The 24811-nt window shown below is 40.2% G+C and overlaps 1 protein-coding gene across 41 annotated transcripts in view; it reads left to right on the top strand.

Moving 5' to 3' along the window:
* Positions 1-24811, top strand: part of ATXN2 (ataxin 2) — a 115546-nt gene that overhangs the window by 70166 nt on the left and 20569 nt on the right. For 21 of the 41 annotated variants that reach the window (XR_002338542.1, XR_002338543.1, XR_002338541.1 and 18 more), the window contains 6 exons: positions 254-555; positions 2007-2070; positions 3198-3350; positions 3977-4043; positions 20846-21030; positions 21342-21474. Coding sequence is in view for 33 of the 41 variants with exons in the window: in XM_021072915.1 (XP_020928574.1) it covers positions 254-555; positions 2007-2070; positions 3198-3350; positions 3977-4043; positions 20846-21030; positions 21342-21474 (904 nt within the window). In the remaining 8 variants the exon portion in view is untranslated. The remainder of the gene's footprint in view (positions 1-253; positions 556-2006; positions 2071-3197; positions 3351-3976; positions 4044-20845; positions 21031-21341; positions 21475-24811) is intronic. The other 20 variants (XR_002338544.1, XR_002338540.1, XR_002338539.1 and 17 more) reach the window with 1 other exon arrangement.

Below are 24811 nucleotides of genomic sequence, written 5' to 3'. Positions count from 1 at the left end.
CTACATACAGAATTTCTGACACATGGTATGCACTCCGTAATTTTTTTTTTAGGCTAGGACATTTGCGTGCTTACATGACTAGTTACTGTGTATAGACATACTGTTATTGTTGCCTTATAATGAAAACATTATTCATAAAGTATGAAAAAAGCTTTTAGTATACTCATGCCTACAAATACTAGTTTTGCTCATGGAACAAATTGATTACTAGACTAATTTAAAATATTTAAGTATAATTATTTCCTTTATTTAGTTACAGCCAAGTTCTGCTTCTGAATCTGTGGATCAACTGCTAAACAAAAGTAGAGAGGGAGAAAAATCAAGAGATGTGATCAAAGACAAAATTGAACCAAATGCTAAGGATTCTTTCATTGAAAATAGCAGCAACTGCACCAGTGGCAGCAGCAAGCCGAGCAGCCCCAGCATTTCCCCTTCAATCCTCAGTAACACGGAGCACAAGAGAGGACCTGAGGTCACATCTCAGGGGGTTCAAACTTCCAGTCCAGGGTGTAAACAAGAGAAAGATGATAAAGAGGAGACGAAAGATGCAGCTGAGTGAGTAAACCTGGAATTTAGCACATCCTTCATTATTTTTTCGTAGGGTGTCCAGAGCCTTCCAACTCTAGAATTTGTCTAGACTTTTAGACTGCTTTATAAGTAGCCCTCAATTTATAACTAACTGGCAATGAGATCTTAAGTAAATTAGGTCATTGCACCCTATACTTTTCTTCTGTCCACTGCTTTTGCACTCCATGGCACAAAAAATCCTATGCATACATTAAGAATGGCTTTTTTGGTAAATATACAAATAATTGAAAAATTACTGGTTTTTGGAAAGCTTCCACTGTGGTACAGGTTCTGTCCTGGCCCAGAAACTTCTGCATGCCATGGGTGCAGCAAAAAAAAAATTACTGGTTTTTGGGACCAATATCCCTTAGATGCTGGTCAGTACCCACCTTTTGGCTGTGCTGCTAGGACTAAGAACTGTCGCTAGAAGTACCTAGTGCCCCTACTTGGAATTTATTGTATTTTCCACCAGAAACAATGTTCTAGGAGTTCGCGTTGTGGCTCAGCAGTTAATGAACCCTACTAGTATCCATGAGGCCTTGGGTTCAGTCCCTGGCCTTGCTCAGTGTGTTAAGGATCCAGCGTTGCCATGAGCTGTGGTGTAGGTCGAAGACGTGGCTCGGATCCCAAGTTGCTGTGGCTGTGGTAAAGGCTGGTGGCTATAGTGCTGATTCGACCCCTAGCCTTGGAACTTCCATATGCTGCCATTGTGGCCCTAAAAAGAAAAACAGACAAACAAACAAACGGTGTTTTAGTTAATGGTTGGATTTGTTAAGACAGAATTCATTCTGACACCTGAACCTAACCCAACATTGTAAATCAACTAAACTTCATTTGAAAGAAAAAGAAAAAAAGATGGAATTAATTCTGTACATCCAATATATTGCCAGTTAAATGGGCTTTTGTGAGCTAGCCTTAGAACCTAATTACGCACAATCTATTTATTTGTTCTGGCTCCATACAACCCAGTTATAGCTGAACTTTTGGAATGCACCTTGTTGATAAGTAGGGAGAATTTTTTCTTGACTTGAGGCAAAAATTTTTATTGAATTCATGATTTTTCCCAAGATATTTCATGTAGGAAACACTTTGTCAAATAAAAAAAGTATTGCATGTTTTATAATTGGTATATTAAGGATTGCTTTTAAGGATTTTTTGTAAGGGGCTACTGTCTTTTCTGTTTAAATTCTTGTTGATTGCCTTTGAGATAAGTTTTGCATATTACACTTTATAAAAATTTTGTTCTTTTTTTGACTAGTTATCAAATTAAAGAGAAGTACGTGTATGTGTATGTGTTTCATGAAGGAAACTAATGATCTTCTAGTGAGAATTGCTTAGATGTTTAGCAGTTAAGAAAAAAAACTGTCAGGTATAAAAGACTAGAGAAGCATAAATTCCTTGCAGATTTCACTGGCCTTTATTTTTTTCTTCTGGTATAGGCAAGTGAGGAAATCAACATTGAATCCCAACGCGAAGGAGTTCAACCCTCGTTCCTTTTCTCAGGTAAGTTTCTCTCTCTCTTTGAAGTAATCTAGTTTTTTAAAAAATTATTATTACTCCTTTTCCCACACCTGCCATCTAAATTCAGTTATAGTATGCTAAAACAACTACTAGTTTCTTATGTAGCAATTAATGAATATTTTTGAGCCATAGAAAAAAATTCCTAGTTTTGTCATCAATTAGATATGATCTAGGTCAAATCTTTGAATCCTTTCTGATTCAAAATTTGAAGATGATTGGCTTACTAGGTTCTCAGGTTCATAGATGATACTGTTATTATTCTCCTGACTTTGTAAGAAGATAAGGTTTATTTTTAATTTTTTAAAATACTTTCTCCAGAAGTTCCTGTTGTGGCTCAGTGGTTAACGAATCCGACTAGGAACCTTGAGATTGCGGGTTCAGTCCTTGGCCTTGCTCAGTGGGTTAAGGATCCAGCATTGCCATGAGCTGTGGTGTAGGTCGCAGACGAGGCTCGGATCCCGAGTTGCTGTGGCTCTGGTGTAGGCTGGCGGCTACAGCTCCAATTCGACCCCTAGCCTGGGACCCTCCGTATGCTGCGGGAGTGGCCCAAAAAATGACAAAAAGACGGGGAAAAATAAATAAATAAAACTTTCTCCAGCTGCTTAAAAATCACCTCTGCTGTTTTTAATAGTATTGTTGATTAAAGTTAACATTAACTTGCTACGAGCATATTTTTTTCTTTAACTTGAAACACATGGAAGTTTATTTTCTATTAGGTATTTTCATTAAGAGGGCCTAATTAAAAGTGAGTAAAACTAAGAAAGATGGGGGGAGTTCCCATCATGGCTCAATGGTAACAAACCTGACTAGTATCCATGAGGACCCAGGTTCGATTTCTGGCCTCTCTCATTGGGTTAAGGATCCGGCATTGTTATGAGCTGTGGTGTAGGTAGCAGACACGGCTCGGATCCCACCTTGCTGTAACTGTGGCGTAGGCCGGCAGGTGCAGCTCCAGTACTCTAGCCTGGGAACTTCCAAATGCCATGGATGTGGCCCTAAAAAGACAAAATAAAATAAATATTAAACTGAAAAAAGATAGGGGTAGTTAGTCTTCAGATTGCAATAATAGTTAGCTTTTCATTTAAGATAGTTGATTTTTGTTTTTGTAGCCAAAGCCTTCTACCACCCCAACCTCACCTCGTCCTCAAGCACAACCTAGCCCATCTATGGTGGGTCATCAGCAGCCAACTCCAGTTTATACTCAACCTGTTTGTTTTGCACCAAATATGATGTATCCAGTCCCAGTGAGCCCAGGTGTGCAAGTAAGTCATAGAATTTGTTCATTTACCCTCTCTAAGCTATTTGTATGTGACACCAAGTATTCCGAAGGTGTGCAGTGACTTGAGGTAGTGATGGTACAACAGAGGTATTTAAAAAGTGAAGGCTTGGAGTTCCCATTGTGGCTCAGTGGGTTACAAACCTGATATTGTCTCTGTGAGGATTTGGGTTCTACCCCTAGCTTCACGCAGTGGGCCAAGGATCCAGCCACAAGCTATGTCGTAGATCCCAGATGCAGCTTGGATCTTGTGCTGCCATGGCTGTGGGTATCACCTCAGCTACAGCTCTGATTCAACCCTTAGTCTGGGAACTTCCATATGCCGCAGGTACAGCCGTTTTTTTTTTAAAAAAAAAAAAAAAGGCTTGCAGTGTGGTGTATTGTTAATATAAGGACCTAAGTCTGAGACTATTTTCTGGTAAAAAAGATGGTTTATATTTTTTGTAGTTTGGGCTTTTCTTTTTAACTGTGGGTGTGATTTCATTTTTTAATGACTCATAGAGAATCAGGACATCTCAGAGGTGGCTCTCAAGCAATGTGCGACTAAGAGTGGTAAGATAAATTCTTAATATCTTGAGAGCCTAATCGTCTTTTTTTTTTAATTCCCTCAAGCCTTTATATCCTATACCTATGACGCCCATGCCAGTGAATCAAGCCAAGACATATAGAGCAGGTAAAGGTGAGAATAATCCTGCCTGTGTATGCTTATAATCTGCATGCTGCATGCATTAAATAACTCAATTTATAATGAATAAATATTTGTGGTGCAGTTTGACTTTAATGAAGCCGTTCATTGACTTTTGATGCCTAGAATATTACATCAGATACTTAGATGTGTTTTTTTATGAGCAAAAACAGGGAAGGAGAAATACTTATGAGTTGGGAATATTAGGTATCCTCTTCACAAAGAATAATTTCTTTTTGATGTCTTCAGTGTTAAATTTGAAAAGAGGGTTTGCTAAATTGATTTACTCATTCCTGATATTTTATATGACATATAATTTTTCCCCAAATTTAAAATTTCTTTTTGAGTAAACAGCAGCTCATTTCAGAAAACATCAAAATGCTGTTTAGAGGGATGTTTCCTCATCTTTAAAGTGAGAGCGTTGTATAATCTAGTATTCTTTATTTGTGTACAAGAGCCTTCATAGGAAAAAACATGTATTTATCTTGAGGAAATCTTTTTTTTTTTTGGTCTTTTTTAGGACTGCACCCACAGCATATGGAGGTTCCCAGGCTAGGGGTAGAGTCGGAGATGTAGCCACCAGCCTCCACCATAGCCACAGCAACGAGGGATCTGAGTTTGTCTGCAACCTATACTACAGCTCATGGCAACACTGGATCCTTAACCCACTGAGTGAGGCCAGGGATCAAACTTGCATCTTCATGGATACTAGTCTGATTCGTTACCACTGAGCCATGATGGGAACTCCTTAAGAGGAAATCTTTTAATGTTGAGTAATGCTAAAGTATTACCCTTTTTGCCATTTAAGTAATTGAGAGCAATTATTTGCTGTCATTTTATTGAGAGTAGAGTGTAGGGTGGCTTATATAATAAGGTTATTTCTCAAGCCCAATAATTGTCTTCCTGACACAAAAATTTCACCCTTTTATTTTTATTTCCATTGTAGTTTATTATAGAATACTGAGTATAGTTTCCTGTGCTGTACAGTGGGATTTTGTTGTTTATCTGTTTCATATATCCTAGTTTGTGACTGCTAATCCCAAACTCCTAGTTATCTCTCCCGCATCCCCTTAACTTTTGGTAACCATAAATTTATTTTCTATGTCTGTGAGTCTGTTTGTTTGAAAATAAGTTCATTTGTGTCATTTTTCAGACACCTCATATAAATGATATCATGTGTTTGTCTTTCTCTGACATCACTGTTAGTATGATAATATTTAGTTCCAGCCATGTTGCTATAAATGGCATTCTTTTTTAGGGCTGAGTAGTATTCGTGTGTATGTGTATGTGTGTACGTGTACACACCTGTGTACACACGCTGTACCTTTACCCATTCATCCGTCAGTGGATAGTTAAGTTGTTTCCATATCTTGGCTATCATAAATAATGCTCTGGAGTTCCCGTCATGGCGCAGTGGTTAAGGAATCCGACTAGGAACCATGAGGTTGCGGGTTCGGTCCCTGCCCTTGCTCAGTGGGTTAATGATCCGGCGTTGCCGTGACCTGTGGTGTAGGTTGCAGACGTGGCTCTGGCGTAGGCCGGCGGCTACAGCTCCAATTCGACCCCTAGCCTGGGAACCTCCATATGCCGTGGGAGCTGCCCAAGAAATAGCAAAAAGACCAAAAATAATAATAATAATAATGCTTCTGTGAACATTGGAATGCATGTATCTTTTTGAATTAGAGTTTTCGCCATATAAATGGCCTAGAAGTAAGATTGCCAGATCATGTGGTAACTCTAAAAAAATTTCAATTGTTAAATTAATAAGCTTTCCTCAGTGTTTGAAGTAATTGTTATTTTGTGGATGTTAATAATGAAAACTTAAAAAAAAAAGTTGTATGAGGAGTTTACTCTGTGGCACAGTGGTTTAATGATACACCTTGGCTTTGGAGGCACTAGCTTGATCCCCAGTCTGGCACAGTGGGTTAAAGATCTGGTGTTGCTGTAGCTGTGGCATAGGTTACAGCTCTTGCTTGGATTTGATCCCTGCCCAGGAACTTCCATGTGCCGCAGGTACAGTGAAAAAAGAAAAAAACAGAACTTTTTTTTTTTTTTTTTATAAGGACCGCACCCACAGCATATGGACGTTCCCAGGCTAGGGGTCAAATCAGAGCTGTAGCTGCTGGCCTATACCACAGCTCATGGCAATGCCGGATCCTTAACCCACTGAGTGAGGCCAGGAATCGAACCTGCCACCTCATGGATACTAGTCAGATTCGTTTCCACTGAGCCACAAGGGGAACTCCAAAACCTGTATGGTATTCTTTATCTTTGCCTTATAACACTAAATGAAAGAACTCTAAATCATTTAAAGTTATCTAGTTACAAGGTTAATTTTTTTCTAAGGACGTGCCATTTCATTTCTACATACTTAATGAGTATCTTTTAAAAGCATGGACATTTTTACTAGGCAGCCAGAGTGTTGTTATCACACTTTATAAAATAAGCAGTGATTCCTTTTTATCATCTAATAATTATCATAATCAATTATTCCTGATTGAGCCAAGAATATATTTTTATAGTTGGTTTATTTTGAGTATGGATCAAAACAAGGTGTGTGCATTATTTGTTACATGTCTTTTAGTTCCCCTGCTATTGCTTTGTGGCAGAAACCAGTTGTTATATAGCATGTCCTGTGTTCTAGATTTGTCTCCTTATTTCTTTTTCTTTTTTTTTTTTTTTTGTCTTTTTGCTGTTTCTTGGGCCACTCCCACGGCATATGGAGGTTCCCAGGCTAGGGGTTGAATCGGAGCTGTAGCCACCGGCCTACGCCAGAGCCACAGCAACGCAGGATCCGAGCCGCGTCTGCAACCTACACCACAGCTCACGGCAACGCCAGATCGTTAACCCACTGAGCAAGGGCAGGGACCGAACCTGCAACCTCATGGTTCCTAGTCGGATTCCTTAACCACTGCGCCACGACGGGAACTCCTGTCTCTTTATTTCTTAAGATGTCATTGATTGCATTCAGGTTTAACTTTTTTGTGGGAAGAGATAGGAATACTTCATAGATATTTGTGAGTGCTCTATATTGGATCATTCAAGAGGTGTATAGAAGTTCCTCCTGTGGGTTAAGTGGGTTAAGAATCCCAGTGCAGAGGCTTGGGTCTCTGTAGAGGCACAGGTTCAATCCCTAGCCCGACACAGTGGGTTAAAGGGCCCAGCATTGCTCCAGGTGTAGGTCAAGTTCAGTTCCTGGCCCAGGAACTTCCATATGCAGAGGTGTGGCCATAAAAGGGGGAAAGGGCTAAAATTAAAATTTAAGAAAGGTGTGCAATATCTGATCCTACTTTAAGTTATGGTAAGATTCATTAAGGGCTCAGATAGTGATAGCCTGATCCTCCCCCTCTCTAGTTGTAGTTTTATGTTCCTCTTTCATCTGATTCATTGATGATTGATCCTTAACATCGTCTTTTCATTAGGGCAGTGGTTCTCAAATTTTAGTGTATATTAATTTCACTTGGAAAGTTTGTTAAAAATACAGATTGCTTGGTCCCATCCTTAGAGTTTCCAATTTAGTGGGTTTGTGGCATAGCCTGAGAATTTACTTTTCTAGTGCAATTTATAAAAACCCAATTCCCTAGTAATGCTGCTGGTAGAAGACTATAGTTTGAAAATCACTGTAGTTAGGAGTTTAAAAGAGTGATTTCTGAATTTCTAGCATTTCTTCTCCATTTATTAGTTAGAATCATTCTGTAAAGGGCTATTTTTTTCTTTTTCTTTTCTTTTCTTTTTTTTTTTTTTTTGGTCTTTTTGCTGTTTCTTGGGCCGCTCCTGCAGCATATGGAGGTTCCCAGGCTAGGGGTCAAATCGGAGCTGTAGCCTCCAGCCTATGCCAGAGCCACAGCAACATGGGATCCGAGCCGCATCTGCAACCTACACCACAGCTCACGGCAACGCCGGATCATTAACCCACTGAGCAAGGGCAGGGACCGAACCCGCAACCTCATGGTTCCTAGTCGGATTCCTTAACCACTGCACCACGACGGAAACTCCAGGGCTATTTTTTTCAACAAGGGCAGTTTGGGTATCCTGAAATAGTTTATACAGGAGAGTGATGAACACATGGGTTTTCATGTAGTTTTATATTGATTGTGTTTCAGTCAATTATTATTTTTCCTGCTCCCGTTGTTCCAACTTTGATCAATGGTAGTCCCTTCAAGATGGGTTCTTTGTCCTTTTGATACTACTTATTTATAGACCCGATCAGTAGTCCTCCAAGCAATCCTGATTCTTTTTGCTGAGAAATAGTATTTAGAAACCAGGAGTTCCCATTGGGAGTTCCCAACTAGTATCCATGAGCTCCAATTTGACCCTTAGTCTGGGAACTTCCGTATGCCATAGGTATGGCCATAAAAGAAAAAGAAAATAAAAAAAAAAGAATCCACTTTCTGGTCATTGGATATGCTCATATGCTCATTGCTATTGACTTATTATCTGTTTTTTAACAAATTGCCACAAATCTTAGCTGCCTAAAACAACAAACATTTTATTTCACATAGTTTCCGAGGGTCAGAAATCCAGGAGCAGCTTTGCTGAGTGGTTCTGCCTTAGAGTCTCTTAAGAAGTTGCAGACTGGAGTTCCTGTCGTGGCGCAGTGGTTAACGAATCCGACTAGGAACCATGAGGTTGCGGGTTCGGTCCCTGCCCTTGCTCAGTGGGTTAACGATCTGGCGTTGCCGTGAGCTGTGGTGTAGGTTGCAGATGCGGCTCGGATCCCATGTTGCTGTGGCTCTGGTGTAGGCCGGAGACTACAGCTCCGATTCAACCCCTAGCCTGGGAACCTCCATATGCCGTGGGAGCGGCCCAAGAAATAGCAAAAAGACAAAAAAAAAAAAAAAAAAAAAAGAAGAAGTTGCAGACAAGTTGTTGGCTAAAGTGGTGGTTATCTGAACTAGGGCTGGTGGATCTGCTTCCCGACTGAGAGCCGTTGGCAGAATAATTCTGGTCATAACATGGCAGCTGGCTTCTCCCAAAATGACTATTCAGAGAGAAACTGACTTAAATGTGAGTTGCAGTTTGTAAACCTAACCTGGAAGTGACATATCCTTACTTTTGTCATTTGCTGTACACATGGTGCCTGTGACTGGAGACTACAATATGGGTTGTGAATACCAGGAGGCAGGATCATTGGGGGCTATCTTAGCAGCTGGCTTATTTAGTATAATGTGTCTAAGATGTTTTAAAAGTATTTCTTCTCTGTTAGACTTCAGAATAAAATATAAGATTTCTTTGGAGTGTTACTTTTCTCTAGCATCTGTTTCACTAAGAATTCCTTAAGTGTCAGTTTTCATTCAGGAGTTGCTACCTTTTTTTTACTTCCATAATACTGTCTTCTATATAGTCACTGAGTTAAGTCAGCAATTTGACACACAGGTAGGTTAATCGAGTTTGTTATCATTTGTAAGGATAGTTTTTTTTTAATTATTTCAATTTTATTTTATTTATTTATTTATTTATTTTGTCTTTTTTTAGGGCTGTACCCACAGCTTATGGAGGTTCCCAGGCTAGGAGTCGAATCTGAGCTGTAGCTGCCGGCCTATACCACAGCAACTCAGGATCTGAGCCACATCTGTGACCTACACCACAGCTCACAGCAATGCCGGATCCTTAACCCACTGAGCAAGGCCAGGGATCAAACCCGCAACCTCATGGTTCCTAGTCGGATTCGTTTCCACTGCACCATGACGGGAACTCCTCAATTTTATTTTTATGTGTAAAATATTAATATATTTTCAAATGGAAATTACATAAAAAGATTATACGGGGAGTTCCCGTCATGGCTCAGTGGTTAATAATCCTGACTAATATCCATGAGGATGTGGTTTTGATCCCTGGCCTTGCTCAGTGGGTAAGGCTCCAGCATTGCTATGAGCTGTGGTGTAGGTCGAAGACACGGCTTGGACCTGGCATTGCTGTGGCTGTGGCATTGGCCATCGGCTACATCTCTGATTCGACCCCTAGCCTGGGAACCTCCATAAAAAGAAAAAGACAAAAAAAAAAAAAAAAATTATTCAGCAAAGTATTACTTTGATCCGAGTTTCTTCCATTTGTACTTGACCTCATCACTTCCACCCCAGTATGTGGATGGCCCCTTACATCATTAGCAGCTGATCATTTTAAATTATTTTCTAGAGTTCCCTGATGGCCTAGTGGTTAAGGACCTGGCTTTGTCACTGCTGTGGTGCAGGTTTGATCCCTGGCCTGGGAACTTCCACATGTTGTGGATATGGACACCTCCCCAAATTATTTTCTATCCATCCTTAAAATATTTATTTTCTGGAGTTCCTGTCGTGGCACAGTGGTTAACGAATCCGACTAGGAACCATGAGGTTGCGGGTTCGGTCCCTGCCCTTGCTCAGTGGGTTAACGATCCAGCGTTGCCGTGAGCTGTGGTGTAGGTTGCAGACGGGGCTCGGATCCCGCGTTGCTGTGGCTCTGGTGTAGGCCGGTGGCTACAGCTCCGATTCGACCCCTAGCCTGGGAACCTCCATATGCCGCGGGAGCGGCCCCAAAGAAATAGCAAAAAGACAAAAAAAATAAAAAATAAAAAAAAATCAATTTATTTTCTAAGTATATATTTCTAAGTATATATTTGTTTCTTTGCAGATATGCATTCTTTTTTTTCTAATAGCTCTATTTAGATACACAGTTGATCTTTGAATGGCTTGGGTTAGGGGCATTGACCCTTTTGTGCAGTTGAAAATCTGCTTATAATTTATAGTCATTCCTCCATATCCTCAGTTCCAGATCAGTGAACATTGGATCTTTTTTGGCTGTATTATTGACTATTAGAAAAGATCTGCAGGGAGTTCCCATTGTGGCTCAGTGGAAATGAACCTGATTAGTATCCATGAGGATGCGGGTTCAATCCCTGGCCCTGCTCAAGTGGGTTAAGGATCTGGTGTTGCCGTGAGCTTTAGCGTAGGTCACAGATGTGGCTCAGATCTGGTGCTGCTGTAGCTGTGGAGTAGGCCAGCAGCTGTAGCTTCGATTTGACCCCTAGCCTGGGAACTTCCATATGCCTTGGGTGCAGCCCAAAAAAGCAGAATTAAAAAAAGAAAGAAAAAGATTTGCATATAAGATGATCCGCACAGTTCAAAGTTGAATTGTTCAAAGATCACCTATAATTGAAATGCCGTAAGATTCATCCATTTGAAGTATATGGCTTGGTAGGTTTTAGGATAGTCCCAGAGGTCAGTCATTACCACAGTCAATCTAAAAAATTTTATCACTCCAAAAAGAAACCTTGTATTAATAATTACTCCCTTCCCGCCCCATGCACATATACACTCACACCCTAGACATGTTAATCTACTTTCTTTTCTCTATAATTTACCTGTTTTGGATATTTCATAGGGATGAAATCATACTCTATGTAGTCTTTGTTGACTGGCTTTTTTCTCTTAGCATAATGTTTTCAAGTTTCATCTATGTTGGAGTACCTGTCAGTACTTCATTCCTTTTATGGAATTGTATAAACCCCACATTTTATTTATCCATTCATCAGTTGATACTTCTTTGGGTTGTTCCCATTTTCTGACTAGTATGAATAGTGCTGAACATTAGTGTACAGTTTTGTGTGGATTTACTATGTTTTCATTTCTCTTGGAGTGGAATTACTTTGTTGGAATTGCCACACTGTTTTCCAAAGTGACTGTCCCTTTTTATATTCTTACCAGTAGTGTTCAAGGTCCCAATTTCTCTACATCCTTACTAACAATTGTTATTGTCTATTATCCTAGTGAAGATAAAAATAGCACCTCATTATGGTTTTGATTTGTATTTCTCTGGAGATTGATGATGTTAAGAATCTTTTGATGTGCTTGTCAATCATTTGCATATCTTCTCTGGAGAATAGTTTATTCAAATATTTGATCTAGTTTTTAATTAAGTTGTTTATTTATTATTTTTATTTTTATTTATTTTTATTTTTTTAGGGCCATACCCACAGCATATGGAAGTTCTCAGGTTAGGGGTCAAATGAGAGCTACAGCTGCCAGCCTACACCACAGCTCATAGTAACACCGGATCCCTGACTCAGTGAGTGGAGGCCAGGGATCAAACCCGCATCCTCATGAACATTAGTCAGGTTCGTTACTGCTGAGCCAAGTTCCAATGGGAACTCCAAGTTCTTTCTTTCTTTTTTTTTTTTTTTTCTTCTTTTTTCTTTTTGATTTTCAGGGCTGCACCTGTGGTCTGTGGAGGTTCCCAGGCTAGGGGTCGAATTGGAGCCACAGCTGCTAGCCCATGCCACAGCCACAGCAATGCCAGATCCTTAACCGCCTGAGCGAGGCCAGGGATGGAACCCAAAACCTCATGGTTCCTAGTAAGATTCGTATCTGCTGTGCCACAGCAGGAACTCCAGGTTATTTATTTCTTAATCACAGGGCTGTAAGAGTTCTTTGCATATTCTATATATAAATCCTTTATCAGATATAGGACCCACAGATATTTTCTCCATTTTATGGGTTGTCTTTTTACTTGCCTGATGGTGTTCTTTGCAGCACGGAAGTTTTTACTTCTGATGGAAGTTTGATTTGTTCTTTTGTTTTTTGTTTTTTGTTGTTGTTTTCTTCGTCTTTTTAGGACTGCACCTTCGGCACATGGAGGTTCGTAGGCTAGGGTTCAAATTGGAGTTGAGCTGTAGTTGCTGGCCTCAACCACAGCCACAGCAACTCCAGATCTGAGGCTCGTCTGCAACCTACACCACAGTTCACGACATCAGATCCTTAACCCACTGAGCACGGCCAGACATTGAACCCAAGTCCTCATGGATACTAGCTGGGTTTGTTACCACTGAGCCACAGTGGGAACTCCTATTTTATTTTTGATTTTGCTTTTGATGTCACGTCTGAGAATCCATTTCCTAACTCAAGGTCAGAAAGATTTGCTATGATTTCTTAAGAGAGTTTGCTGTGATTTCTTTCAGAGTTCAGCTCTAACATTTAGGTTGGTGGCACATTCTCAGGTAAATTCTGTGTATAGTATGAGGATAGGATTCACATTTTTTTGCATGTGGATATTCAGTTATTCCAGTACCATTTGGTGAAAAGACCATTCTTTTTTCATTGAATTGTCTTGGCATCCTTACTGACTTTATATTTTTCCCCTCATACAAAAAAGGAAGCACATCATATGTACTGTTCTGCACTCATGGGATTTTGGTTTGAAGACCTCCTGTTTCCTCAGAAGTGCTATATATCAATATATCAAGATTTTCCTCATTTCTTTCTAGTGGCCTGAGCCACAGCAGTGACAACACTGGATCCCCCACCTGCTAGGCCACCAGGGAACTCCACCCCACTATTTTTTTATTAAATTGTTTATCTTATTGAGTGAGAGGAATATAGGTGGATACAAGTCTTTTTCTATATTTCAAATATTTTCCTGTAGCCTGTGGCTTATTATTCTTTTTTCTTTTTTTTTTTTTTTTGGTCTTTTTTTTTTTTTTTGTCTTTTTGGCATTTCTTGGGCTGCTCCCGCGGCCTATGGAGGTTCCCAGGCTAGGGGTCCAATCAGAGCTGTAGCCGCTGGCCTACGCCACAGCCACAGCAACGTGGGATCCAAGCCGCGTCTTCGACCTTCACCACAGCTCACAGCAACACTGGATCCTTAACCCACTGAGTGAGGCCAAGGATCGAATCCGCAACCTCATGGTTCCTAGTTGGATTCGTTGATGGCTGAGCCACGACGGGAACTCCTTATTATTCATTTTTTAAAAATTTATTTGAAAGAGTCATTTTCAGTTTTGGAGACCATATGGTCAATTATGGTTGTGTGTTTTTTTTCCTATATTAACATACTTGAAGGTTGCAAAGATTCACTCCTAGAAGTTTTATGGTTTTCTCCTGAGTTTTGCCTTTTGATTTTTTGATTCATGGTTTTAAAGATTTTGCCCACTCATGTTTAATAAAATAAATCATATGCCTTCTACAATTTATATAACTTCTCCTTTTTTACATTTAAATTTATGACTCGGGAGTTCCTCTTGTGGCCCATCAGGTTAAGAATCCTGCAGGAGTTCCCGTCATAGCACAGGGGAAACAAATCCAACTAAGAACCATGAGGTTACGAGTTCAGTCCCAGGCCTCCCTCAGTGGGTTAAGGATCCGGTGTTGCCGTGACCTGTGGTGTAGGTTGCAAATGCAACTGGGATCTGGCATTGCTGTGGCTCTTGGGTAGGGCGGCAGCTGTAGCTCCGATTAGACGCTTAGCCTGGGAAACTCCATATGCCGCAAGTGCAATTCTTATAAGACAAAAGATTAAAAAAGAAGAAGAACCCTACATAGTATCTGTGAGGATGCAGGTTTGACCTCTAGGCTCATTCATTGGGACCCTTAGTCCCACGTTGCCACAGGTCGCAGATGCTGCTTGAATACAGAGTTGGCTGTGACTGTAGCATAGGTTGGTGGCTGTAGCTCCATTTCGACCCCTAGGTCTGGGAACTTCCATATGCTGCAGGTATAGCCATAAAAAGATTTTTAAAAAATGCTCATTTGGAAATTATTTTATATACAGTGTAGAGCATAAATCTAGTTTATCTTGTTCCAAATGGCTATCCAAAATTTTTTTTTTTTTTGTCTTTTTGCCATTTCTTGGGCCGCTCCCGCGGCATATGGAGGTTCCCAGGCTAGGGGTTGAATTGGAGCTGTAGCTGCCAGCCTACGCCAGAGCCACAGCAATGCGGGATCCGAGCCGCGTCTGCGACCTACACCACAGCTCACGGCAATGCCGGATCGTTAACCCACTGAGCAAGGGCAGGGATCGAACCTGCAACCTCATGGTTCCTAGTCGGATTCGTTAACCACTGCGCCACGACGGGAACTCCTATCCAAAAATTTTTAACCCATTATATTATTCTGTAATTTAGTACAACAAAATATGTTTATTTAGGAGTTCTTCTGTGGTGCAGTAGGTTAAGGATCTGGTTTTGTCACTTCAGTGGCTTGGGTGGCTGCTGTGGCATAGGTTCAATCCCTGGCCGGGGAACTTCACATGCTGCAGGTGCAGCAAAAAAAAAAAAAAGGAAAGAAAGAAGTGTGTTTAAGTGTACATTTTGATGAAAACTCTGCTCCACTACCACGCACTCCAGGCAACCATTGATCTGCTCTCTCACACTTTTTTTTTTTTTTTTTTTGGTCATTCCTGAGGCATGTAGAAGTTCCTGGGCCAAGGATTGAACCCAAGCCACTGCAGTGACAATGCTTTTCAAGGCTGCACCTGTGGCATATAGAATTTCTTGAGGTAGGGGTCAAATTGGAATTACACCTGCCAGCCTATACCACAGCAAAACTGGATCTGAGCCACATCTTTGACCTACACTGTATCTTCTGGCAACGCTGAGTTCTTAACCCACCAAGTGAGGCCAGAGATCAAACCTGGATCCTTATGGAGACTATGTTGGTTCCTTAACTCACTGAACCATGGTGGGAACTCTCCCCTCCCCCCCATTAATTGGTTTTTGAATATTGAAACAGCCTTGCTTTCCTGGTATCCTATTTATACACTTAGTTGTAGTGTATAATCTTTATATGACTTGATCTGATAGTATTTTATTAAAGAGGTTTTTGTCTGTGGTCATGGGAAATACTGGTCTGTAGTTTGTGTTGCTTTGTAATGTTTTATAAAATTTTGATACCAAGTTAATACTGGTTGTCTAATTTTCCAAATTTAACGGTTTAAGGTTGTTGATAATATTCCTTTATCTTTTTAATGTCTTTAGGATCTATGCTGATCTATACTCCTCGTATTGATAATTTATGTCTTTTTCTTCTTTTTTATTGATCAGTCTTTCTAGTGACTTATCAATTTTCAAAGGACAACTTCTACTTTCATTGATTCTTTATCATTTCCTTTCTTTTGCCTTCTTGTGTGTGTGTGGCGGGGGGTGTGCTTTTTAGGGCTACACCTGTGTCATATGGAAGTTCCCAGGCTAGGGGTTGAATACAAGCTGCAGCTGCCCGCTGCAGCCACAGTGATACAGGGTCTGAGCCATGTCTGTGACGCTGCACCACAGCTCATGGCAACGCTGGATCACTGACCCACTGAGCAAGACCAGGGATTGAACCCACATCCTCATGGATACTTGTTAGATTCATTTCCACAACAGAAACTCCTCTTTTGCCTTCTTTAATTTGCTGTTCTTTTTCTAGTTTCCTAAGGCAATTGCTTAGGTCATTGAGTTTAAAACTTTCTTTTTTTCTAGGGAGTTTCCGTTGTGGCTTATTGATAACGAACCCCACTTGTATCCATGAGGATACGGGTTCAATCCCTGGCCTCGCTCAGTGGGTTAAGGATTCAGCTTTGCTGTGAGCTGTGGTGTAGGCCAGCAGCTACAGCTCTGATTCAACCCCTAGCCTAGGAACTTCCAAATGCTGTGGGTGCGGCCCTTTTAAAAAAAAAAAAAAAAAGTCAAAACTTTCTTTTCTAGGAGTTCCTGTCATGGCTCAGTGGTTAATGAATCTGACTAGGAACCATGAGGTTGCAGGTTCGGTCCCTGGCCTTGCTCAGTGGGTTAAGGATCTGGCGTTGCCGTGAGCTGTGGTGTAGGTTGCAGATGTGGCTCAGATCCCGAGTTGCTGTGGCTCTGGCATAGGCCGGCGGCTACAGCTCCGATAAATTAGCCCCCTAGCCTGGGAACCTCCATATGCCGCAGGTGCAGCCCTAGAAAAGCCAAAAAAGAACACAACTTTCTTTTCTAATAGAAGCATTTTAAAGCTGTAGATTTCTAATTACTGCTTTAGCTAAATCCCTGAAACTTGACGTTGTATATTCATATTTTATTCAGAATATTTTCTGTCTTATGATTTCTTCTTTGACCAATGGTTTATTTAGTAGTATGTTTTTTTAGTTTCCAAATATTTGGGTATTTCCAAATGTATTTCTCTTTTTGATTTTTTTCATTCCATTATGATCAGAGAACACACTGATGTGAAATGACGTTTTCGTCATATATTATGTCCACGTATCTCTATATTTGGATTTTCTCTTCTGTCCTGTTTTAGCTATCTGATAAGACTACTTTCCCATCCATCCACTCCTGACTTTTGATTTTTTTTCTCCCCTCAGGTTTTCTTGACTTCTTTCTTTTTTCTTTCTTTTTCTTTTTTTTGTCTTTTGTCCTTCTTTTAGGGCCGTACCCATGGCATATGGAGGTTCCCAGGCTAGAGGTCCAATCGGAGCTGCAGCTGCCGGCCTACACCACGGCCACAGCAACTTGGGATCCGAGCCTCATTTATGACTTACACCATAGTTCATGGCAACGCCAGATCCTTAACCCAAGTGAGGCCAAGGATTGAACCCTCATCCTCATGGATATTAGTCAGGTTCGTTACCGCTGAGCCACAATGGGAATTCCTTTTTTTTTATTGTTAATGTAAACTATTTGCATCTTTTCCATTGCTTCTTCCCATTAGTTACTTAAGACATAAATTTATTGCATACTATTTGTTCTCTTCATGTTAATGTTATATCCTGCTACTTTGCTCTGTCAAATGACAGAGGAAATCAAGGACATGCTTCAGAAATGCAGCCATAGATCATATCTTTCCCGCATGAAATAGTAGGGCCCTTCTGCACAGAGACAGCCTCTTTGTCTTCTTGGCACATAATGTAGTCATTGTTTATTGCATCCTGTGAGAAAAAGTGAGTTTGTGTTTGAAAATGTGCTGAAGTCAAGAATATTTTGGGACAGATATTCTTTGGCGGAGTGGAGGTAGGGAGTGTCCTATGCATTATAGACTTTTTATTAGCATCCCTGGCCTCTACCCATTAGATGGTAGTAATAACCTTCATTTCCCTAATTGTGACAACCCCAAATTTTTCCAGACGTTGTCAAATGCCCCTTGAAAGGCAAAATTGCACCTAGTTAAAAATCATTGACATAAAGAAATGGCTAAGGTATGGCTCATGTAAAGACTAGGTAGATTGGGAGTTCCATTGTGGCACAGCAGAAAACAAATCTGACTAGTATCCATGAGGATGCAGGTTTGATTCCTGGTCTCGCTCAGTGTGTCAGAGATCCATTGTTGCTGTGAGCTATGGTGTAGGTCACAGACACGGCTCAGATCTGGCGTCGCTGCAGCTGTGGTGTAGGCCAGCAGCTGCAGCTCCAATTCAGCCCTTAGTCTGGGAACTTTCATATGGCATGGGTGCAGGGCTAAAAAGTGATCACACTGTCATCCTTAAGGATACTAGCCAAGTTCGTTATCACTGAGCCACAATGGGAACTTCCTAACTAGGATTTTTTTTTTTAATTTAAAAAAAGTAGCAGGCGTTCCTGTTGTGGCTCAATGGATTAAGAACCCACCTGGTATCTATGAGGATTTGGGTTCAATCCCAGACCTCACTCAGTGGCTTAAGGATCCGGCATTGCTGCAGACTGTGGTGTAGGTCACAGATGCATCTCGGATCCAGTGTAGCTATGGCTGTGGCATAGGCTGGCAGCTACAGCTCCAATTCAGCCCCTAGCTTGGAAACTTCCTTATGTCACAGGTGCAGCCCTAAAAAGAAAAAAGTAACCTTAACTGGTTTTTTGAAAAAAAAAAAAAAATTTAATGTGTGAGGGTTATAAATCAAGCATCTAAAGAAATAGTGAATGAGTGAAGCTCATTTAGCTTAATTAAGCAAACCTCTGATAAAAATGAAAAAATGTTATTAGAGTTTGGAGTGGCTTTTTTTGGAGGGGTGCACACCTGCGGTATATGAAAGTTCCCAGTCGAGGGGTCAGATTGGAGCTTCACCTGCTGGCCTGTGCTATAGGATCTAAGCCATGTCCATGACCTACGCTACAGCTCTTAGCAACACCAGATCCTTAACCCACTGAGCGGGGCCAGGGATCAAACCCACATCCTCATTGAATATTAGTTGGGTTTGTTACTGCTGAGCCATATCGGGAACTCCCTGGAGTGGCTTTTTTTCACTAAACAGGATGCCTTCTCAATATGTGGGAACTCAAGATTAAATTAGGAAAAAATATTACTGTGTTTGTTTCCTTTGTTTTCAGGTTTGCTCTTGTAACTAGTTAAAACAGTATATAACTAGCTATCCTAAATGTCAGCAACAGTCATTAAAAATTTTTAGCAAAAAGGAGTTCCCCTGTGGCTCAGTGGTAACAAATCTGACTTAATATCCATGAGGACGCAGCCTTGCTCAGTGGGTTAAGGATCCGGCGTTGCTGTGAGCTATGGTGTAGGTCACAGATGCAGTTTGGATCTGCTGTTGCTGTGGCTCTGGTGTAGGCCAGCAGCTGTAGCTCCAGTTGGAGCCCTGGCCTGGGAACCTCCGTATGGTGTGAATGTAGCCCTAACAAGCAAAAAATAATGATAATAATAATGAAAACCAAATTATATCTCTACTTTAGCAGTTTCTTGTATAGTCGGTTCTGTTGGTTTTGTGAATGTACTTTGTGCCTCATATCTTCTGGAAGCAATGGTTGACAGTTTCTTTCCTTAAGTGGCTTAGTTAACATAGCATGTCAACCCATCACAAACAGCAGTCAGTGCTATGGTAAACATGTGAGTAAAAGGTACACAGAGCATTCAGCTAGCTTTTTGTAGGCGGCTAGAAAACATGTTACAGAGGAGATGATAGTTGAGCTAAATTCTTAACTAGAGCTCTAATGAGGACCATAGGCAGAAATTTGTGTGGAATAATAGAAGACATAAAGTGGAGTTCCCGTTGTGGCACTGCGGAAATGAATCCGACTAGGAACTATTGAGTTTATTGGGTTCGATCCCTGGCCTCACTCAGTGGGTTAAGGATCCAACGTTGCCATGAGCTGTGGTATAGATTGCAGATTCCACTAGGATCTGGTGTTGCTGTGGCTGTGGCATAGGCCAGCAGCTATAGCTCCAATTCAACCCCTAGCCTGGGAAGCTCCATAGGCCACGGGTGCAGCCCTAAAAATCAAAAAGAAAAAAAAAAATAATAAAAGACACAGTGTCATTTTTTTTAAGACTATTAATTTAGAAACATGCTACATGATAGCATGTGATGCTGTTTGGGGAAAGAGCAAGACATATAGGAATTCAGTGGCGGAAAATTTTAAAAGATGGATTTAAGATTAGTGTTGGATCAGAGTTTCCATCATGGCTCAGCAGAAATGAATCTGACTAGTGTCCATGAGGACACAGGTTTGATTCCTGGCCTCACTCAGTTCATCAGAGATCCAGTGTTGCTGTGAGCTGTGGTGTAGGTTGCAGATACGGCTCCGATCTGGTGTGGCTGTGGCTGTGGTGTAGGCCAGCGGCTACATCTCCATTCAACCCCTAGCCTGGGAACCTCCATATGCCACAGGTACAATTTAAGGCAAAAAAAAGAAAAAAAAAAATTAGCATTGGATCTATTCTGTTTTTTTTTTTTTTTGTACTTTAGTTTTTCTTTGAATAAATTCTATGCCCTTCTAGCATGTAGAATAATTTAGTATATTAAACAGGGATTTTCCTCAGAAGTGTGAGGGAAATGTTATTTTCATAGTCTTATAGTTACAGGGACTTGATCAAATCTGGGGGCAGTCATGGAGGATATCTCTGAGGATGTTGCTTTCAAGCCGACGCTTGAAGGACAGTTCAAAATTTTCCTACCTGAGAATAGGGGGTTGGGGTTTGAGGCTGCGGAATGAACATATGTGATAGGAAAATAGCCCAGAATGGCTGAAGGTGGGGGGGGGGTGGTATAACGGCATTGGAGAGGTAGGCAGAAGAGTCAAATCATTCAGAGCCCAGTGGACCATGTTCATGTATTTTATGCTAGGGAGATGTTATTTTCTAATATTAAGCTGTCTTTTTCTGCAGTACCAAATATACCCCAACAACGGCAAGACCAGCATCATCAGAGCACCATGATGCATCCAGCCTCAGCAGCAGGTCCACCAATTGTTGCCACCCCACCAGCTTATTCCACACAATATGTTGCCTATAGTCCTCAGCAGTTTCCAAATCAACCTCTTGTTCAGCATGTGCCACATTATCAGTCTCAGGTAAGCCTAATTTGACCTAATAACTCTTGTTATTCCACTTAAATAACTTTTAATATGGTAAAGAGGGTTTCTTTTTTTATTTTGATCTATGTGTTAATGGTGAGGTAGACAGCTAAGGATTTGGGGGCCCTTTTTCATAATGTGTTAGAAAGTTGCTGATCAATGTAAGTGTTTAAAAGAAAATAGTCAAGAAAGGATTTAGAAGTTCCAAACTTGTTTCTGAAAACCCAGAGTTAAGACATCTAACTAAATGTACTTGACTTTATTTTATACTTTAACCTTTTTTCTTTTTCTTTTTTGTTTGAACACAGCATCCTCATGTCTATAGTCCTGTAATACAGGGTAATGCTAGAATGATGGCACCACCAACACATGCCCAGCCTGGTTTAGTATCTTCTTCAGCAACTCAGTACGGGGCTCATGAGCAGACACATGCGATGTATGGTAGGAAGCACTTTGTTTGTCTTTTTCAGTGTGTATGATTCTTTTTAATATGTTTTTAAGCTCTGAAAGATACTGTGTTTAAGAATCAGTCTGCTGGAGTTCCTGCTGTGGCGCAGTGGAATCTGTGGCTTCTCTGAAACACTGGGAACACAGGTCTGATACCTTGCCCAGTGTGGGCAACTCCACATGCCATGGTATAGCCAAAAGGAAAAAGGCAAAAAAAAGAATAACTCTGCCCCCCCCCCCTTTTTTTTCTTTTTAGAGCCACACTCACAGCATAATGAGGTTCCCAGGCTGGGGGTCATATCTGAGCTACAGCTGCCCACCTACACGACAGCCACAGCAATGTGGGATTTGAGCCTCATCTGCAGCCTACACCACAGCTTACAGCAATGCTGGATTCTTAACCCACTGAGTGAGGCCAGGGATCAAACCTTTGTCCTCATGGATACTAGTTAGGATTTTTTTAGGATCAAACCCTTGTCCTCATGAATACTAGTTGTGTTTTTTATCCCTGAGCCACGATAGGAACTCCAACTCTGCCTTTTATGACATTGAGTGTCAAGAATCTAAAACAACAACAAAAAAAATTTCTCTCTGATGTGCTCTGTAAGTCTTGTCAAATCATTTCTACTTCTGTTCTTTAAATTCCTCTGTCTTCAAATGTCTCTCTCACTAAAATGTAACAGAAAGCATCTTTTGTAGAGAAAGAAGTCTTTCTCATCAGTAATAACATTTGGTATTCCCTTCCTAAGGCATGCAAGGAAGTTTTAACATAATGAAAGCTCTCTAGAAAAACATTCTACTTCGCTCCTTGGTCTGGATTACACAATATATATAAGGGTAATAAGCTGAAATTACTGTCTTAATTTTCTGGCCAGAGAACTTTGTGTTGGTCAGCTTTTCAGTTGTCTAAAGTACTAAAACAATGTTTTATTTTAATTAATGTTTTCAGTGTTGAGATTGTAAAATAAGATTTCCACTTATATCTTGTAATATAGATTGTTTTTTTCCTTTTTGGTCAAGCCCACAGCATACATAAATTCCCGGACCAGGGGTCGAACCTACGCCACAGCAGTGACAATGTCAGATCCTTAACCTACTGCACCTCTGGGGAACTCCCTCTTCTAATATAGAATTAATAGGTTATCCCATGTTATGTTTTTCAAAGGGCACCTTTAATTACTACCAGTTTTATTAAGATCTAAATTTTGTTTTGAACTTTTCCAGTTGGCATTTTGGTTTTAACTTTAGATAACAGTTTATAACATTTCATAAGTTCATGACAGGCAGCAACAGTTATCCTTGTCACCTGTAATTCATCGCTAATGCTTTCTTTCTATAGAGTCATGCCGTTGTCCCACTGGTTTACTAATGGTAGGAATTTTGCATGACTAAAAGCATTATTTTTATAAAATATTTAAGTCAGATCTTAGTTTTCCACACTTCAAATTTTCTAATGTGGATTATTGCTCTTTAAATTAAAATGATGTAATTGCTACATTTGGGGAAACATTTCTTCCAAGAAGCCCTTCCATAATTTAATTGAAAGATTGTCAGACTGATCTAGCTTATTCTTTTGTTTATGATCTTTTATCATTGGCTTCTCTTTAGTTTTCTAAACCAGGACTAAGTATGTGTGAAAAGGCATCACTGACTTATCACACTTAACTTTTATGCAGTTTGTATATATTTCACTAATTTTCCGGTTTGCTAAAACCTTAGTTGAAAAGTTCATTATGAGTGTTTATACATAGATTTCTGAATACATCATGATGTAACAAGTGGAAAAAACACTTCTTTCTTCCAATTTTTCTGGCATACTGCCCTTGGAAATAAGATCTGAAACTTTTTGAGCTTAAATTTCCATTGCTTTTAGAGAAAGCTATTTGTGTGCCCATGCCTTTGAGACATTGTAGTGATACTGTGATGTTGAGCAGAATCTTTCTTCATGTATTCACTCACTGCCAACATCTGGCTTTGTCTTTTGGATGGATATTCACTGAAATAGCCTGTACAGTAAATACTATATTTGAGGCACTAATGGTTTTTAAAACTGCCTCCCCAGAATATTCCCATTTAAAAAAGCAGTTGGCTTTAGACCCTCAAAAGTCCATTCAGGTGTAGGTAAGTAGGAGATATTGCAAATAAAATTCTAGACCTGATTTCAAGTGAAATCTAGAATGAACTAGTTATCAAAGCCAGTTCTTTGATGCCAGGAGAAAGTTGCTCAACCAGATCTGAACTACTCTCCTGCAGTTTACACAGATTGTATTTAATTGGTGTCTGTTGTTGAGGGCGGGCTAGGGACAAAGCTATGGATTTGGTATGATTCTTGCTTGTTCTCTTTTTGGAGAACATCATACCCTGAAAAGAACACTAGAAAATGAATTATTTTGTTCTTGCCACAATAAGCCATAATTTAATCTCCTATAGCAAGTTCATTAATTCTTCAGTAATTTATTTCACTTACTAGATCTTCCAAATCTAATTACACCAAGCATGGACGCATTTTAAACTGTAAGGCAAAACTTGCATAGAAATGCTGATTTTATACTCATTTCCTTTGAACAGTTTATGTTACCAAAGGAATCAATATTTTGAGTGTCAATTATTTTTAAGCTACATTCCATATGTATTTTTTAAACTTTTTATGGAAACAGAAGAATGTGGGAGTTCCCATTGTGGCTCACCAAAACGAATCTTACTAGCATTCGTGAGGATTCAGGTTTAATTCCTGGCCTTGCTCAAGAGGGTTAAGGATCCGGCATTGCTGTGAGCTGTGGTATAGGTTGCAGATGCAGCTTGGATCCTGCATTGCTGTGGCTGTGGTGTAGGCCAGTAGCTACAGCTCCAATTCGACCCCTAGCCTGGGAACTTCCATATGCCGTGGGTTGCAGCTGTAAAAAAACAAAAAAGAAAAAAACAGAAGAACGTGCATCCAGATAGTAATGACTATTGTATGTCACCTTTTTGTCATTCATTGTTATGGCCATAGCAAAAGCCTTTGAAATGACTGTAAAATAAAATGTTGAGTATCATTTTTAAAGTTTTTGGTATATTTACTATAAATATTCTAACAAAGCAGTGAACATTTACTAGGAGATATATATAATACACATTCTAAGTAACTATTGTCCTTGTTCGCTTTCTAGCTATCTTAGGAAGGACTTTGATCACAAACTTCGTCTCTTTGTCCTTAATCTCATTTCATCATCGCCTCTGCCCTCTTCCTCCTAAGTTACTTGTTTCCTTACATCTCTTCTAATTTATCTAATTTCGTTTCATGGCAGTGGTATTTTTCCTTCCAGAAATAGTAATAATGAAACTTTCTCTT

This window comes from Sus scrofa, chromosome 14, assembly GCF_000003025.6.
Source record: "Sus scrofa isolate TJ Tabasco breed Duroc chromosome 14, Sscrofa11.1, whole genome shotgun sequence".
NCBI classification, from domain to species: domain Eukaryota; kingdom Metazoa; phylum Chordata; class Mammalia; order Artiodactyla; family Suidae; genus Sus; species Sus scrofa.
Note: the sequence above shows the minus strand (reverse complement) of the source record. Positions and strands in the feature narration are given on the sequence as shown.